The sequence below is a fragment of the Xiphophorus maculatus genome, chromosome 1, assembly GCF_002775205.1.
Source record: "Xiphophorus maculatus strain JP 163 A chromosome 1, X_maculatus-5.0-male, whole genome shotgun sequence".
Classification (NCBI taxonomy): Eukaryota; Metazoa; Chordata; class Actinopteri; order Cyprinodontiformes; family Poeciliidae; genus Xiphophorus; species Xiphophorus maculatus.
Window position 1 is genome coordinate 8,216,806 of NC_036443.1, and position 20,047 is coordinate 8,236,852.

At 36.4% G+C, this 20,047-nt stretch overlaps 2 protein-coding genes across 2 annotated transcripts in view; both read left to right on the forward strand.

The window, feature by feature from the left end:
* The window catches only part of cfap74 (cilia and flagella associated protein 74), a 57,844-nt gene extending 53,349 nt beyond the window's left edge, over positions 1-4,495 (forward strand). The window contains exon 40 of the mRNA XM_023331459.1: positions 476-4,495. Within this exon, the coding sequence (XP_023187227.1) occupies positions 476-580 (105 nt within the window). The 3' untranslated portion in view covers positions 581-4,495. The remainder of the gene's footprint in view (positions 1-475) is intronic.
* Positions 4,496-5,729: 1,234 nt separating this feature from the next.
* Positions 5,730-20,047, forward strand: part of gnb1 (G protein subunit beta 1) — a 35,142-nt gene continuing 20,824 nt past the window's right edge. Inside the window, exon 1 of the mRNA XM_005800140.2 lies at positions 5,730-6,117. The gene's annotated coding sequence lies outside the window, so the exon portion shown is untranslated. The remainder of the gene's footprint in view (positions 6,118-20,047) is intronic.

The window sequence follows — 20,047 nt, forward strand, 5'->3', positions numbered from 1 at the left end:
GAGTTTGTTGCCGCATCCACTAAAGAAAAATTGCTTTATTTAATGCAAACTGCGGTACACTAATAGGTAGTCAGCAGGTATGAACTGTTGCATGGTAGTGTTATTCCATCCCCTAGCCTAAAGAATTCTTGTTGTTCCCAAAGAAATTGACTATAACTTCATAATTCATGCAAATACTTAAATATTGTTGATAGTCCTAAGAATTTGGGCCAATGAGTTTTACACAAAAACTTATCACAGGAAGATGGGTACGGAAGATTTCTTTGTATGTTAAGTTTCAGTGGTTTCGAGGTTAAAATATTTTATCCAGACAATACAACCTGGTGATTACCAATATATGAACATTATAAGTGTAAGCAGATGTTGTTTTATGTGAATTGAATAATCCCTGCCTGTGGGTTGGTTACATAGAGAATTTCTATTCTGGCAGAAAATGTCTTGAATTTATGTGGTAAATATGTGATTATTATTTCAGCCCCTTGAGGTGGTCCAGGTGTGCGTCCCCCTCACGGTGAAGAGCGATGAGACCACGTCTTACAAAGTGACGTTGATGGCCTTTGTCTCTTCTGCTGCTGACTGACCAATACAGGAAATGGATGCAGATTTTTGCTGTTTTTATTATTTTGATTTCCAGGTAGTTAAACCTTTTCTTTCTTTTTCTTTTGCTATTTGTGGTTAGCAAAAATTGTGCGCCGTTTGGAGAGTCAAGACACGGATGATGCACAATTTTAGGATTGGAAAAACAAACAAAGCAGAAGTACTGTAAGGATTTGCTGTTGTGGTCGTAAAAGTGCTGCCATATAAAAATTGAACCATAAGAACTAAACAGTATGTGCAGAAAAAAATGCTTTTGCACAAAGTCATTTGAACTATTTTAGTTTAATAAATTCCCAACATGAGAACAGCTAAGGCTGTAACTGTACCTCTGTTATAAAGCTTTTCATATAAAAACACTATAAAGCAATGTTTGTCTGGTTTAAATGTATACAAAAAGAAATAAAAAAAATCTGAATAATGAGTGAATGCCATAAAAAATGCAAATGATTTCCTAGAATAATAGTTGGGAATGACTACAGTAACTTACATCATGGAGTGGGAAAGAAAACTATCACTATGTTTTGACTGTGAAGTACAGCAAATGACTGTAGAAGTGATTTCCACCACTAGAGGGAGCTTATAGTACCAAATGAACAGTTCTGATAGACAAAATAAATCAAGTGTGCTGAGTGGGCGTCATACTGGTGAAGCCAGGAAGCCAAAACCCATTTTGGAGACGTTTTTAGTTTAAATATCAGCAATTACTTCTTCTTTTTTTTTTTTTTTTTTATATTTGCATTAAATGCAGGTTTAATTGGTGAAAAAAGAATAGCATTGTTTGCCATCTGAAAACTGTTGTTTCAAAAGGTTGATTTTAAGTTTATTTACTTGTGAAGCTGCAAGGGCATATTCTTGCTTATGGCATGTAAAACCAAAGTTGTGTATTAAAAATAGATAGTATTAATATTTCACTAATAAACAGAAACTTTAGAGAAAAATCTATATGGAAACACGGGCAACATGTAGACAGTGCTGAGTCATTAGGGGCTGGGTTGGCCGCTTCAGGCTACTTTTAAAAATTTATCCACACTGTTTTTTTTTAGCTTTTACTTTCAGTGGTGATGGACCTTCTCAGAAGTAAGTGGATCTACACTCCATTATGCATAATGTTGTGTGTGTGCTCTACATTTTAGAAACTCAAAAGCAGTGCCTCTCACAATTACTGAAGTTCCTTATAAGCATGTGAAAAGAGTCTTAAAATAAACAATTTTATAGCAGCAGCTCATTCTTAGACTAAGTTTAGAAAAATCCACATCTTATTTGAGTGCAAATATTTAGAGTAGAAATGAATCCCATGTTAAGAAACACTGGTGCTGCGATTGTTATTATTCCAATGTGTTTAAATTGACAGAAGTATCTTAAGCTGTTTTTTTAAAATGCATTTAATATGCCAGAAAGGTCTGTTTATTTTTAGCTACTCACAGGAGATGAGCAAAGATCAACTGTTGTGGTTGAAAAATATTCAGAGATATCTAACTCACAATCTAGTCATTGTAAGAAATGGGTTTTTTTTTTTTTTTTAAATGCCTTGTGATCAATTTCTCACAAGATCAGTTATTCTGGTGAGAATTGTAGTTGAAGTTCAATTGACAATATAAAGAAGGAATGCTAAGCCAACATTTTGAAGATGTACATAGTGAACATTATAAATAGTTATCTTTCTTGGTGCACATGGTGCATCAATATGCTTTAAGGCTGTAATTAATCACAATTAAACATGACGTGGTGCATCAGATGTGAGTCGCTACTATTAAAAGCTTATTCTTGCTTGTTATTTACTAACACAAATCATGTGTTTCCCTAACACATTACTTTTAAAGTTTTAGTGAAGTATTGCTGCTTCTAAGAACCTCTTCGGACAATTGTTTGGGAGCTCAGTTTTTACAATTTTCCTAGGGTGGAAACATGCAATATGGATTGTACTCTGTCATTTCCTGTAATACATACATGTTCTTTGTATTTGTCTCCGGGACTCTGAGGTGCCCAGCAGGTCTGGCAGAAACTTTAGCCCAGAATTTTTCAGAATTATATATTGCATTTATATGAAATCCTCTCTTACGAACCCTGAAAGCGTGTTCAACTTGTTTAATAAGGGCCCTGCACATCTGAACAGCAGATGTCACTAATGCCCTGTAATGGACCAATAGGAGCTGACCTCTGTCTGAGATGCATGCAGTAAGCATTTATCAGAGATTGTTGGAGATTATAATAAATCAGATTACTGTATCCTAACCTGCCTATAAAAAGCAAGGTCATTAAGAGCTTAGCCTCATGTAATGTCACTCGTTTTATGAAATCTATTAGATTATATGAGACGATATTTGTGTTGCTGTTTTGCCTCTCTTTTTTTTCTTAATCTGATTTCTCCCCTGATCTCTTCCTAATACGCTAAGATAGTGCTACTTACGCTGCACACTCAGGCTAACTAGGAAATGTATCTCTGTAAATATGAATGTGAACAGAAATGTCTTAAAACACACACAAATGATATGCTTCTTAACAGTGTCCCTACGAATGTAGACAATCCAAACGAAAACACAGACATCCTCTAGAACTTAACTGTATGCAACAAGATTAGAAAAAAACGTTGCAACAATGTCAGCTTGCAAAGTTTTTATTTATCGGCTAACACAGGCTGAAATTATGCAGCCTGTGTTAGCCGACGAGGGTCGTCATAGTAACACAGTTCAAAAACTGGATGTGTTGTAACTGAATTAAGACCCTGGGGTTTTATAGCTGTCCTAAAGACCCTCCACAACACACGTATGCAAACAGGCGTGGGGCGTATCCATGGACAACTGAATCTTAGCGGGATTAACCTGGGCGGATGAGTCCCACTAGAAATCCACACTCAACCCTGTCTCTCTTCAACATTTCTTTAATATATGTTTTTTTATTACTATTATTATTTTTAAAATCTAACTATGTTATGCATCACTGCAATTGAAACAGAACATCAAACGATGGTACTCCTTCGCATACCTCCACAGGGACGCGTATATTTGCTTTTGTGGGTTTTTTTTCTTTCCACAAGTGTATGTTCTTCTTCGTGTTAACGTTTTCTTCTTGGAGGAGGTATCCCTATATGCCAGTAGATGTCTTTTTGATTATTTATATGTGAGAAAATCTCACTTTTCTGATAAAAACAGAAGTGACCCAAATATGCAACATAATATTTTAAGAAATAGTATCAGTCTCCAATTTTTGTATTATTCTTATTTAGTGTTATTCATATAGTGCATGAAGGTAGACTTATCAGGAACATTCAAGAACATTCTTCTTACAAACCGAGCCTGTTGCTGCTGCTCTCGTCCCCCATTGGACTGGACCCAAAGCACACTTTGTTGCCTCGGAGGACCACAAAGTGTTCCATGTCTCCAAGTAACGCCTTAACCCACCGAGCATTAGCTCCTCCTCTGAGCATGCTGCCTGAAGGAACCGGCAATAATGATTAAGTCCTCTCTGTGTTTCAGTGATGGCCCACCCACAGGACATAAATCCCCAGTGATTACTTTATCCAAAACAAAAGCACAGACACATTAATCTGTTAAATAAAAAGACTGACACGAGTAATATCAGATAAATACAATTCATAGGCACACTTGTTTACATAACTGCTTATTCTGAGACTGTGAATAATAGAAAATTATCAAAATGAAATTAAGCAAATCTGTGGGAATGTACTGTTGTAACAAATTAAAACTCAATACTTTTATTTTTCCAAGCTTTCGGAAAGACTCTCCTGGCTGACAGCATGTGTGTGGGGAAAGCTGGCCCGTCTGCTTTGAATTTCAAATGAAACTGCGTCGGTTTTTCTGAGGTAGCAGTTCAGCGTACCGCAATTTTCATATCGCACATAAAAAGTAACTTGCTGTCACGCACTCAATTAATTAAAATTCTAGCGTAAAATGTATTTTTATCTTCAAACATTTTGTGTCTCTGATTTTTAAAAAATGAATTGAAAAAAATAAGTATTTGAAAAGAAAAAAAACATTGAGTAAACCCAAAATCAGACAGACAGACAGACAGACAGACAGATAATTACTAAAACTTGATATTTCTCCATAATGGATAAAGACAGAACAGAAAAGGACAAAGATACTAACAAAAGTCTGATAATAACCACTCCATTGCATATGGAGAAACAGGAGGACAACTGTCCAACTGTCCTCCTGTTTTTGAAGAGCACAACTTGTAGGTTTGGCACAAAATTGGTACTGCAACATCTCCAAAACAACACTATGCCCACCCTGAAACATGATGGTGGTAGCATCAACATATGGAACAAGACTTTTTGTCATAGTGGATGCAAGGTAGAGAGGGCAAATATTGAGTCTTTAACTCGTGTTGAAGACTGAATAAGCGATGAAATGAAAAAAGTTGGTTTGGCAAAGCATTAGATGAAGGATTTTCATATATGCATTCATAAGTATGCTGTTGTTATAATATATGCATTTATAAAGGGCTGTTTACTTTTGTACTTTTTGCTTTAGTGTTTGTTGCTTGTTTTTAGCCTATTTAACTCTACAACATTTAGTCCTATACTGGTTGTTTAATTTGATTTATAAATAAAGTTGAAGTGAAATCAGATTATTGCAGCATTTTTTGTTGTTGTTGTTGTTTCTTTCTCAGACTAAATGGTTTATTTTTGAGTTGAATTGTACAGGATAAAATTATTTGTCATTGTTACATTTTTTACACCATATAAAAAGAGGTAACAATTTACCATTTTATAATCTTCCACTTTTCCATTCATGCAGCAAATATATTTCTGAGTTCTTTGAAAACTACCTCTCCATTTCTTGCTTTTATGTAGAACTATACTATTGATAATTAAGTGAAGTTATTTTGTTGTTTCACAGTTGAGTCTACCTTTTAGAAACTGAAAATGTGGAACTTCGTTGTTCAAACTTGCTTCCGTGTGTGATTGTCTTCTAACCTAGTTATTTGCTGAATTTAAATCCGTATAAATGACATATTTATTAGTTTAAATCAATTTCTGTATGTAAATGTAATTTTTTAAGTGTGTTTTTGTTACCGAAGATGGCAGTATTTGCCGATCTGTCGAAGTGGTCGTCGACCCTTCGCCGTACGTTGTGACGCTGCCGTGAACGTGGGGTTTCCCAGAGCTGAATGCAGGGTTACCGCGCCCATCTCTGCTGTTTGATGGCCGGAGGAAGAAGCGACTGAGATCCTGGCGTGAAGGAAGAAACAGAAGGGACGACGACGGTTGGGAAAGACAAGAAGGGACATTTGCAATAAGTTGGAATTTGCGCCGAACCCTTGGAACAAATAAGCGGGACTTTGACTCGTCTGTCTGGGTGAAAAACGCCTCGTTCCTGCGCCTCTGTGCCGGTGTGTCTCCCCCTTCAGCGGGTTAAAAAAACTGGGTTCGGGGAGTGCCGCTCCTCGGAGGCTAAACTTGATAAATCTGAGCGCCTGGGCTGAGAGAGGAGAGACAACACTTAACTGTTTCCAGTCAATGTGATACAGACAACGGATACCTTCAACTGAAAGCGGGTAAGGACATGTATTGATACTTGTGTTTGCGCTTCAGGAAATGCATTAACTGTAGTTGGCTAGCCTTTCGAGCAGGGAAGAAGAGCGAGAAGGGTTAAACTTAGCTCTGGCTCCTCCGTTTAGTTAGCTGCCGTTAGCCTATCGTTGGCTAGTTATTGGTGCCAAGACTGTGGGTGGGGGTCACTGAAAGATAAACTTAACTCACTGCCTCAACGACAGTGCTAATTAACTTTCGCTTTTAAAAATATTAAATAAACTAACCATTCTGCCAGGTGAATAAGAAGGCCAGTGGAGTTTAGTTGGCACTAATTGCCAGGATATGTGTGGCAGTTCAGTTAGCTTAGCGCCCCTCTAACGTCCGGGTATCTCCCCTCTCTTATTCGCTTTCTCCACTGTACTAAATCAGCTTTTCGATTTAATCTACCAGAATACTCTTCTTTTCCCTGCTACAGTCAAGACATTTTAATTATTTCAGTTATCACCAGCATTGTAGAGTTTGATTACTCTCAATTTTTCAACATTTTCCCCACAAATCTTCAGTGAATACCACCTTGTGAGCCAACACCTTATGTTCTCATAGAACATTATTGCAAGCAGCATTGGCGATATGAAAAAAAGTGGCTAATTTACAAGATTGCATAACTGTGCCAAACACTAGAGTAGTTTGGATTCACTTTCACTCGCACAGGGCTTTCACAGCATCATGGATTCACAACGAAGGAAGTCTAAAAATGGCTACTTCGCCAGCAGTATCACTACCACCCCCACTATTCTGTATTCCGTCCATTGCAAGTCGCCGGCAATGGTCAGAAAATATATTTGTATGGTTTGATTGTTGATCTGGGTGCTTTGTATGTGTTACGAAAACAGCGGAGAGAACGCGATAATTTTATCCTTATTGAAAGAGGGACAACTTTATCCGTCGCTTAAAAACACTTTCTTGTTGAAATGAAATCGGGAGTGCATGCATTTCCAGCCGTGGATACATTAAGCTTCAAACTGACTAGTTGATCGCACGGTATTTACTTCACTGAATCGAAACTAAACCTATCATGGGTTATGACTGTTGTTTGTCACAGATTTATGTTCGCACTCGTGTATCGTTTGTGTGAAAACAAATTATTAGTTAACAGAGGTCTTGCTTTACATGCAGATGTCACTACATGGCTATAATATCTTACTTAAAACTCAACTACCGCTGTTCTGACCTGTTGGAGACGATAGCCATTTTACTTTTGTGTGTTTTGAGAGCAGTTTTAAGCTCGCCAACGTACTATTCGACCTTAATCTGAACTTCTTTAAATGATGGGAAACAAGATTGTCTAATTGGATTTTGTCAATCTGTTTATCTTGATCACGGGTTTGTAGCAGGTCAGGTTGTTAGCAGCTACGGTAATCATGCCCCTGTTGGGCCGCGCAGCCCCAGCCCGCTTTAAGACCTAGCCTTAAGAATGGGCACCACGATGTAGCATGGAGTCTCAGACGTCTCAGAGGCGGGCATCATAAGGGTTTTAGACCGAACAAACAGCACTGAATGTCTAAGTTCAGAGTCGGGTGTTTCGAAAGTGGGCTTAGCATCGAGTTGTCACAGGAAGCCACGCTGAGCGCCGAGGAAAAAAAAATGCACTGAGCTTGCCGCTTTTACCAAGTTATTTACCGGTGACCGGATCCACCCAAAGAATATCCCTTGCCTACAGTGGATTACTAGTTGTTTGGGAAATGGCTAGTTTACTCCAAAGAGTAAACTAGTCGCATTTACTGGTTCACAAAGATGAATTCATTTTGCCAGTGTGCCCCCTCCCTCCGCCTCCTCGAATGAATGGGTTCCTGTATTCAGGGCCCAAGCAGCTGCAATGAACAAGATGGCGTTCAAAGCCTTTTTCATCACCGCTTTTTCTCAGACAGAGAGAGGCAGCTGCCGAGCAGCGGATGGATTCAGGCTCGGCGTGCTACAGGCGTCTGATTTTTTTCGTATTAGATAAACGTACAAAATGTGTATTTAATATTTTTTTTTTTTGTTTTTTTTTCTGCCGCTATTTTATACTATCATGCATACAACTGATATATGATAGCATAAGCGAAAAATTCTTGTTCAGTCACATCTTGACTGAATAAGAATTGAATGAAAACTTGTAATTAAAATAGATATTAGTATTCTAAATGCCCATTAATTAAAGATTTTAACTGATATTTTATTCATTTAGACTTGCATATGACTATATGTCCATGCGATCAATTGTTCTTTGACTGTACTGTGAATTTAAGGGGAGGAAAAATGTATCAAATCACTGTTAAACTTGCTGAGTTTTGCTTCTATTTTCTCACCTGTTAATATACATTGATATCAAATTGACCCTTTCCTTCATCTCAAAGTTTAGCTATCACGCATGTAGGTTAAAATGACATAATTCAACAGATATCCATGCTAAATTTACTGTTTTCCTGCTTAATCTTAAATCCCCAGTTATACTGTGTCATGTTAAATATGGTTTCTGTTCTAGTTGTATTATTACATGTGCTTATTGAGTATTATGTTAACATGTTGATCTGTTCTATAACATCTGGTAATAGAACCTGTTGTAAATGTTTGGTCTGTTCAGTTCAAATTGGTTAGTGTGACCTGAAAGTAACCCACAGATCAAACACTAAGTACATCTGCTCTGCATCTGTGCTGTGTTGGGGCTCTGAGTTTACCATTCTTTAAAAGGAAAAAACATGCCTAGTTTTTGCCACAAGTGTCACAGGTTTGTGACCATGTGATTATAACCAGATTAGACAACCTTTTTTTATAGTAAGGATCATCAGCTTGTCTGTTTTTATTTTTTAATCTGCAGATTGCAGGATGTTAAGGGGATTACATTCTTATTTTCTGACTTTAACCCATCAGGATTATGTGGCTTTGTCTGTAATAGTGCTGATTTTCTCTTCTCGCTCACATGGTGCTCGTTTTAATTTGTCTACTTTTAAAGGTTAAAAAAAAAATTGCACTATCAGCTAATGATTTAAACACTAACTATTTCACACATATGTAGGTGTTTTAATTACACATATTGTCATTTTGCACTATTAACACTGAAAATAGTGTAATGTATTTAAGGTATGTTTTGAAACTTCTGTCTTTGTTTAAAACCAAGCTCACTGTCACCACCTCCTTCCCAGAGTATCATGTTTTTTTTATTTTCCTTTATACAAGCATTCACTTTTAAAAATGTTTATTCCTAGACATTGGAGGTAAACTTGCTTACTAATCTTCATATCCTGTCATTCAAAAATTGGTCACTTTCCATTTTTTTCTTGTGGTTTTTATATAGGAACAGCTGTGCATAAAAAAGACATAGCACATGTGATGTTTACCCTTTTATAATAATGGATATCGAGTCAATTGAAGTGTTGCACTTAAATTCCCATTTCAAAGCTGCCTCACAGTTGCCGTGTGTTAATTTTATGTCAGAGCTATAATAAACAAACTGGTTTAGAACCGGGTTTTAAAAAATCCCTCAAACATTTCATGCTTCTTTGAAGTGGTCCTTGCTTGTTCATTAAAAGAGAAGAATCTTTTAATCATCTCACACCTGATGTGACTCCATAGTCACTCCGTCCCATGATGGTGAAAGTGAAAGTATGTTCTCCAAGATCTTAACAATGAAAACATTTTCTGTAAAAGAGTATTTTACCTTTTTTAAATAAAATTGTTGTACTTATTGACAGAGCTATCTACAAGCATAGCTAGTCAATAAGACATTTTTTTTCATTCTAATCATACAAACTCTTAGACTTTAGTAACATGATTTTAGTTTAGTATGTGCTAATTACATTTGATACTGAAACATAATTTTCCAAATATGAATATTGCACATTGTTTTCTTCCTTGCTGATACCATTTTGGTTAGCTTCTGGTTAGAAAAGTTGCTTCACCAAAACTACAGTTACCAGCAGATATTTCCTGACTTACTACAGTAACAAAAGATACCTCAGCTGCTGATCTTTCTTTTGCCACAGAGCTATATTGGTTGTAGTTAAATGAAATTAATTTAAATGGCATGTTCTAATTCTATTATTGATGAGCATGTCTTAGAATTTTTTTTAGCATTTATGCAGTTTGTAATAATTGCTAAAAAGACACAGGACAAGCTAGCTGTCGTGTTTAAGAACTTTAGTGTTAAAGAACATAATTAAGATTTGCAGAGGAGCTCAAATATCAAATGCATGTAATACAACACTAATGTTTAGATATATTTGTATCATGTAAAAACACGAATGATACTGTTGAACTGAACTTCCTGAACAAAATTATGTCCAAAACATTGTCATATTCCGAATAAGGTCAGCATATGCAACCATTACTGATTTGTTTTTATTGTTGGGTGTAGGTTTATTCCAAAGAATGGCACAGGTGACTTTGTTACATGCCCATGCCTAATAAAACAAAAAATATTTGAAATTTCTGCTTCATTGGCAGCATTATTTTAAAGCAATTTTTTTATTTGTTTAATTGTCTACTCAAATCTAAGAACTTTCTAATTTGCCAAAAATGGACTGGCACGGTTTTGATGATTTTTATTGGAAATACTTTCACTGAACTGTGAGTATTATCCATTTAACGACTGTGATGCTCAAACAGTATCAGTTGAATACGCTCATATTCCAGCTCCAACTTGTAGGTGATGCAGCAATTCTCGTGAATTATATGCTGTTGTAACAGTGGCGCAGTTGGTAGCACTGTTGCCTTGCAGCAAGAAGGTCCTGGGTTCAATTCCCGGCCGGGGTCTTTCTGCATGGAGTTTGCATGTTCTCCCTGTGCATGCGTGGGTTCTCTCCGGGTACTCCGGCTGCCTCCCACAGTCCAAAAACATGACTGTTAGGTTAATTGGTCTATCTAAATTCTCCCTAGGGGTGTGTGTGTGTGTGAATGGTTGTTTGTCCTGTATGTCTTTGTGTTGCCCTGCGACAGACTGGCGACCTGTCCAGGGTGTACCCCGCCTCCCGCCTGGAACGTAGCTGGAGATAGGCACCAGCAACCCTCCCGACCCCATTAGGGACAAAGGGTGAACAGAAAATGGATGGATGGATGGATGGATGTAACAGGTGATGGCTTGTTGTTCACCTCATCCAGCTTCAAATAAAAATAAAAATGTTGAAAGAATGTTTAAAGCAAATTCTCTTAACTTTTTTAATGGTGACATTTCACCCCTTGGAGAGTTAGCTAAATGACTGTATTTCTTTCTGCTGCAATCACCTTCTTTTTGTAGCCTTTTTAAGTTCAAGTATTTTTAATTAAATGCTGACATGGAATCTAGCTTTCAGTCATACCAAGGAATATTTTTCACTTTAAAACCAGGACTGAAATACATTTACACTAATTATTTACGTAATTTGCCGGTTGTGTATTCGCTGACACCAATGCAGAAAGAAAAGGTTCTTTAGGCAAAGAAGTCGTAAGGTGTTCAAACTTTAGCCATAATCTTTTTTCCATTGTCAAAATGGTAGCTGGCAGCCAGAAGAAAAAGTTTTAGTTAAAATTTTGTTGTTTAAAGAAAATTAAATCTATATAAGCTTATAGGTTTCTGGATAAATACCATTTACCTCGGAGCTGTGAATGACATCACACCCAACTGACTGCATTCCAGTTAAAATAGTTGAAGTTGGATTCCAAAATGGTGACACGCAAGTAGCCATTGTTTGTATTCTTACAAATAAAGTATATTTTAAGCTATACTTTCCACATGTAAACACCACTTTTAATTTAGTCAGTTTTGAGTTTCAGGCTCTACATGGAGCAGTGATTTCAGATGCATGCAAGTGTTGTAAAGTAAATGTATTTCCACCGCAGCTTGCTATTGTTGATGCGAGGAGCTGTGAAGTAGGAGTTTGAAACATTTTCTGATTTTGCGAGTGGGAAATCTGACTTTTGGACCAGAGGATATGCAGCTTATGTTTGCTGTTAACCCGAAGCAGAAGAGTACAAACATTCCCAAAACATATGGTTATTAGAACTTTTACTTATAGTATTATGGTATATTGTCTTGCTAAGTATTTGCATTATGCCCGCTGTGCGTTTTTTTCCCTTGTGCTAGTATTTTATTTCCAGAAGTTTGTAATTAAAGTGAGTTTTTTGAATTCCCAAAAATTAGCCTAGTGATTTAATTTTGTTTGATTTCTCTATCAGGAACAGAACTAATTTATAATTCATGACTAGAATAGTTTCTATTGCTACAATTGATCAAACAAGTTGCCAGGAAGTGTTACGTATGTTTTTTTTATGTTGCACTAACTTAATACTATGCTGATCTTTATAATATAAACAAATGTTCTAAGATGTTAAAATGTGTTTATTACCAAGGATAAGCCAAACGGTGTATATTTAAATATAATTATGCAATTGTTATAGTAAAAGGCAAAATTTAAGTAAAACTAGTAGAAAGGGAAAAACTATAGCAGTTTGTGTTTTAAGAACACCGTGGGATTCTGTCCTTTAGAAAAGCTGGCCTTTGTCATCCTCCAATTAGACATGATGAAGCCAATGTGCTGGGATTTATTTTTAAACACTAGCAGTTCAAAATGTTATATCTCCGGTAGAGAATAATAAATGACCTTTGCACTTGGCAGCATTTCTGGTCTCTCTTGCTTGTACAGATGGTACAATCATAAATGGCTAGGATGAGCATTGGGGCAGAGGCCCTGTTCAGGTCTGGACCTCGCAATTGTAACCAGCGTAACAACAATGAACAACATGGTGTTGAAATCGGTCCTGAGTGATCAATTATCTGTTTTCCACTTCACATGCAAAAAGATGCATTTACTTCACACAGTGGTCTGTTTAGGGGTTTGTTTTGTTTTGTGTTTTGTTTGTTGTTGTTTTTGTTTGTTTTACCAAAAGCCATCTAGGTAACTTCCTGACTGAGAGGTATTCTCAAAATTTCCTTCAATATGTCCCAGGTCTGATCAGGTTCAGACTGCTTGATCAATTCAGTCACAGCTGTCCATTGCCTATACTAAAAGCAGTCTGAGGAGAACCTTCCTTTGAGTGCATTCACAGTAAAGCTGCACAATGTTAGAAAATCTTGCACCTGTGTTAATATTGGTAAATATTGCTATGACTATCAGTGGCGACATGCACATTTTCTTCTTTCCTCTCCTTGTCCGCTACAATCGTGTGACCTTTAGTATTTTGGGCAATGGTATTTGTGTCTGGTAATGGAAATTACATCTGCTGGCTAAATATTACATTAGCTTGCAAAATGCTAGTTAACTCTTGGAATATATTAGCTAATGATTATTCCATTCCAAACAATATTTGGCAATTTGAGTATAGTACATGTTGATGTTGTGTTGACGCTATATCCGCGATACATTATGCAAGACTAGATTTTAGCTATGTATGGACAGGATTCAATGTTGCCAGATTGGGCAGGGTTCAATTCTTTTGAACATGTTGGGCTGAAAAAAAAAAAAAAAAAAACAGTTCTGGGCAGGTTGTTAAAATCTCGGCTTTTTTTTTTTTACTTTTATTTTGTCACAACACTTGGCAGGTTTTTGTTTTTTTTTTTTGTAGAAAGTGTTTATAGGAAAACTCTCTGGAAATAGTTGTCATTTTGTGGTAGAAAAGCACGAAACAAGCACTTTTTAATAAAATGCCATATCCTTGCAGTAATTTTTTTTTTGGTTCATTCATTTTGAAATGTCTAGAATCTGTCAAACTTGATTTCATCAATGATTTCTAATCATTGCTTAGACCAGAGTCACTATGTAGTTGCACCATAAAAAACAAATTCCTAGTGCAACTTCACAATTTGCGCTGGATTTATGAAATAAAATTTAATGGAAATGTAGACGGCAAAAGTAGGTTGCTCACCATTTGTTGTTTTATAATTTGCTGTTCTATGTAGGTAGATTAATAATTTTTTTCCAAAGGGCAACATAGGCAGCCATCTCTTGTCGAGGCCTGGACCCTACTGGTTGAGAACAAACTTTACCCAAGTTTTTGGTAATCAAGTGCAAATATAATCTGTCTTATTGCAGCAACAGATGTTGAACCTGAACAATAAATGGGATTCTCACTGTTCTTACAACTGACCTCAAATATTCGTTTTACAAAAACAATTACCAAAAATGAGCACGGTCTTGTAGTTTGCAGTATGTTTAAACTAACTTAAATTCAAGTTGTAAATCTTGATAAGTTGGACTTTGTTTCCAATGCACAGAGCACACCACTTTGACTTCTATACATGTAAACTTTGGTGCATTTAAGGTACTTTGTTGTTCTCTGCTCACCTGTTGGAGCCTCGGTTTTGGGCTTCTTTGGTTTTGGGCCTCCTTGCCTAAAATTGAGTTTTCCTGGTCTGCTGTTGCTGCTTTACATTACTTAGTTTAAATCTAAATGAAAAAAGCCTCAAACGTAACATACAAGCCTCACTTGTTCTAACACGTGAAAGGATGTTTCTTGTCAGAGCAGTGAGTTTGGGGGAAAAAAAATAAACATTTATTTCAGTCCAATTTACTTCCTTGTCGCGAAGGATTGTGGGTAGTATCGTACACCATGAAATCTCTTTGTTTCAGACTGTACCTGCCTTTAAATCGGTGTTGAAAACCGGAATGATTACATGAACGACATAACTTGAGTTAATCGGGCATGATTAGGAATGTTGCAGGTCCACAAAGATGAATACTGCAGCAAACACGGAATCGTCGTCCTATGGTTTCATTTTGTTTTTGTTTTCTCTTTTTAACAATTGTATTGCTGCAAGTAATTTCATTTTTGTCCTGCAAAAGAGATTCTGTCAATCCTATATGTGCACCCCACCACCACAGATTCTGCATGTCTAGAATAAATTAATATCTCAGAACAAAATATAGCCAAAAGTATTTAAGCTGCCTTTTGTCAGAAATGGTTTAAATCCCGTCTTGACAGAGGGTCAAATGCCTTTAATCTTGTTTTCTAGGTGAGAGAGCCATTGGTTGGTCTCCCTTTAAAATATGTACTATTTGCAGTAATGTATAACTAGTGATTCTGAATCTACTGCTTTGAAAATGAACTCATCCAAAGATTAAAACTTTCAGCAGAAATTCTGTCAAAACAAGCCCCTCTTTCTTGATTTGTGTTTAGTTTTACTGTAGCTTCTGTTATGTGTTGCTTGTCACCACTTGCCAGAAAGCCGAGGCCTCTGTTTTGAATAGTCAAAGTAGCTGGCACCAGAGCTGCTTGGAGACCCAAATACAACCTTGTCACCGCTCAGATACTGTAACCCTGTTGTAGGCTCATCACTAGTCCTGGCAGTACTTTGCATGTACACTTCAGTGCCCACTCTGGTTTGAATGGTTACTGTCTCGCTGTCTATTTACATTCAAGCCCTTACATTTGACTGCCACAAGGAAAATGCGACCAAACTTTAATCCCGGGATAACAAGGATAACGGTGCAAGTGAGTTTTCTTCCTCTTTAAAACATTGCAGGCCACACTCATTTGGGCAAAAGAGTGGGGCTGCTGTCATGTGACTCTTCACACACTCGTGTTCCTATCTAGCAGGCTTGGGGATAAAAATGGGAGGGGTATGTTTGTTAATGCATTCAAAGAAGTGTTTTTTTCTGTTTTAAATAAAGTCATGCATTTAGCTTTAGGCTAGCCTGACTTTTTCTTTATTTGTCTAGCTCACTTTCATTTAAAAAGAGCAGTTATGCAGTGAATCCAAGCACAAGTCATATATTGTTGTTAATGACTGTACCTCATTTTACTTTCCAATCGAAAGTCATCCAGAATTGAGCAAAAATACCTACTAAAATAAACTAGATTCATGTCTAAAATTTTCTAGTGACGTTTTGGTTTTATTATATCAAAATTAAATAATCAGATGGCTTTCATGCAACTGTTTTTGCCTGTTGGAAGCTGTTCACAATGCAAGGCCTACAGCATCATGGAATGTTTTGCTAATCAATTTTACTGTACTGTCAGTCCCATTGATATGTTCCCCATCTGAAACGATGCACAGAGAAAGCAACCAGACATGCAAAATATGGACAATTAAATGTTAACATAAATATAAAGGATATTTACAGCATATAAAAGGTGCTGCTTGGAGTTTGTGAACAGTCAATCTTTGCTTAAATGACTAGAATAGATGTCTGTAGTCATATTTACTTTAATAAAACTGATTAGTCTGAGGTTACCACTAGTCAGTCAGGGCCAGAACAAAAGCAAATTTCTGTTATCTTAAAATAACTCCAATCTGAAAAGACATCAGTCTGCAAATATGACAATTGTTATGTAAACCTTTTAACTGGCATCATGTTTACATTGCAGGTTTATTTTTAATTGACTAAGGCCTTTTACAATGAAGAAGTTCTTGGTGTGTAATATGTAACAATCTTTTGATAAATAAACCAAATAGAATTCAGTTTAGAGTAAAATGTCTTGTGAAAGAATTTGGAATTATCAAAGAAAGCCTCTGTTAAACACAATGAAGCTGTTAGATAGATTTTTGTTAATCATTGAAATTGTGTGAAGTTGGAGTCATTTTAAAATGGCTCCAATTTCGTTGGAGTCATTTTATCCACCATTATTTAGTCCCTCCTAACCATGCATTTGTCGAAACAGATTTGTGTTTTCACCGAAGTAAGAAAGCTTTGCGCGTTGTCATCTGCTTGAAAAATATGATGTTTTCATGACTGAACAGAATCCCACATCAGAAGACCTGCACAATCTCTTGCTTGACGGCAGGCAGAAGCCCAAGGCACCAATGACAATATTTACATTTTTCAAATGTTTTTAAATTAAAAAAATAAAATTTAGATTCTGCATGTCATGCTAACTGGTGGTACTATTGTGTCCAGTAATGGCATTAAAGGTAAACAGAGTTTCCCCCAGCGTATCATAAGCCTGGCCGGCCGCAAGGCTTTATTTCCTCCCCCGCCAGGCTAAGCTTTGCTTGTTTTTATGTTTATAAAAAAATTAAGTCATTAAATTAATTTTTTTAGTAAAATGCACTGCAAGCATCTCTGCTGCTGTGAGAATTTTACTGTCTGGGCAGAATTATTCCTGAAAGAAACATGGGTTTATAGATTTTATAGTTGATGCATTAAACAGGCAGCGCGCATCAGTCACATCGCTGGTGCCTCTGCAATGTTTACTGCCTTGCGTGCTGTCGCAGTTTGATCTCTGAAGTTTACCTTGCGAAGGTAAACTTCAGAATAATCCTTTTTTTTTGCCATTCAGTAAAATACTCTGATCACATTGTAAGTTCAAATGAATAGGAGTCGGGAAAATATAAATGTGGAAACATGTTAAAAATGACTTAACTGTTTTTGTGCTGTGTAGGAATTGGCTGATATGACATATTTTTTGATAATCTGGCATTTTGAAAAGGTGTTTCTGATTGTTAAATTTTTTTCCCCTCAATGAAAATTAGATGTGCAAACAAATTGCAAAACATTGGTTTTGCAAGAAAAAAATCAGCATTAGTGGGCTGTCTTAATAATGGTGTGTTTAGCTTGACAAAAGCTGCGTTGGGTTGAATAATAAATGACAATAGTTTTTCTCTAAATTTTTTATTTATATAAATTTTATGAAAAAACATCCCCATACAGTTGAAATCATTAAACCCTATTTTGACCTTTTATTTAATGAATTTTTATTGGTTACCATCAGTGTCAAATTCTGTTATTGACTCACAGCATAACAGTAACTGACAGTAGGTGTGTAGCAGTAAATTTATTACTTAAAATATCAGGTACAGCCGTACCGGTTCTACGCACATGTACTCAGCCATCTCATGCACGTATTGTCTAAATATCACAATTACTCCAATGTGATACAAACCTCTTCACACCTCATGATACCTCTCTGCCTAAAAATTTATATACCAAGCTACATTAAGATTAGAAAGATTGCCGACTTCAATGAATAATGGGCTTACAGTAGCAGCTTAACAGAAAACGAACAGTTATTACTGGCTCTGTTAAAGTAACAGACAGTAGTAAATTGAGTCTTGTCAACCACTCAAAACGCTTTACATTGGTGCCACATTCACACCATTTATGAATTCACACAGATGTGTAGATCAATAAGCAAATGAGCATTGCATGCCTTGCCAATGGGAACAGACACGTGAAAGGAGGAAGCTGGAATGGAATCACAACTTTTGAATTGCAAGACAACTACTCTATCCACTGTGCCAACAGAAGACTAAGTACAAGAGTTCAGGGTCCAAGATAAGACATCAATGTGGAAGAACAATAAAGTTTACAATTGAAAGCAGATTAATTCACTCTAATAGCAGATACTACTGATGCATTTGGTCAGATATTAAACACTTATACTTGAATCGAGTTTTGAGAGGGGGCGAAGAAACCTCACTTGGTTTAAATTCAATACTACATTGAAAATATTCTTTGCAGATCGAGGGGGTAATGATGGGATGTTAAAGTGTTTGTGTGTGACTAAAATGTGTGATGCTTACAAAAAAAATGCATTAACTTTTTTTTAGATTTTTCTATTTGGTGATCGTAAGAGTTGGAGATCAGTATTAAGTAACTGTTTTTCTAATTATTTTGAAGTAGCTTGCTGAGCATTGGTACTTCAACATGCTATTTTGTCCATGCTTTATAAGCTACACAGTAGCTTTTTAACTTTTAAGTTGTTCAGAGTGCTTTACCTTGTTTCCCATTCAGTTTGCCACACAGTAGCAATCTTTGTGGCAAACCTAGTAGAGCAAAAGGCAGTGTAAGGCAGTTGTTTATTTAAAACACTTCTATAAGGTTCCATACTGTATCATACTTTATAAGTTTATTTGAACAAAAAAAATGTTTGCATAAATGTGTGACTTAAATTACCAGTAAATAAAATAGATTAGCTGCCTGGCTTTTTCTTAAATAAAAAAAATATCAAAGAAGTATTCAAAATATAATTTTACAAAAAAATAAATCGGACTAAAATCGAGTTTTGAGCATTTTGAATTTGTTCACAACTTTCAGGACTAGGAATTATAATTCCCTATAAAATTTATTTTCATTCTGCACTTCTACCACACAGTATATATACATATTTTTTTGTAATTCACTGGAAAACGGCATAAAGTTCAACATTGTCAATATCTTGGTTGACTAATTTCAGATCTGTTTAGTCATAGCTTGTTTGTCATCCCCACAAACTCTAAAATACTCTGACGCTCTTCTCTTACCAAAAGTATTATTGTAAGCTTAAAGATCTCTAGCTAAAAGAGTCCATTTTCAGACATGCAACTCATTTTACTTTAATAAGATCCTTTTGCTTGTTATTTTCATAATATTTGTGCAGGTAAATAAAGCCAATTGATTAATTTATTGCATCCTTCAGTTAAAAAAAAAAACGGTTAAATCTGCACCTAGACTGAATGGAGCATCATCAGTATTGTGCCAGCATATGCATACTTGTTTGTAGCCCCAGGATTATGCTCCACTTTCAGTGGACCAAAATGGGTTATGGGCCCCAAAGCCTTCAATGTTTAATTCAGCCATTTTTCTTTTTTTAAGCAACTACTTGGATAGTTGAATATATACAGGATTGATGCGTGTAAGAGTCTTTTCTTCTGCAAAAGCACAATATACAAATTAGTATTAGGAGAGTCAACAGTCGCTTTCCTCTTCATTGTGCTGTAGTTGTTTTGCATCCGGGGAGGAAAGACATCTCTGAGAAAAGGAATGTGTGTGATGTAGAAGATGGCAGAACAAGATTGGATGGGGCTTTTTAAAAAAAATGTCCAGAAGCATTCCCTTCTGTCTTCTCATCCTGCCTCATCAGCCCTGTTGTTCCTGCCTCCTTTGTGACCTGGTTGTGTTTCAGCTACATTTACCATGCATCACTTCACCATAGCACTTAGATGGACTCTCATCCACCAACTGGACCACAAGAGCAGTGGGAGTGGGGGGGAGCACATATCCACTTAAAGCATCATATTGCTTG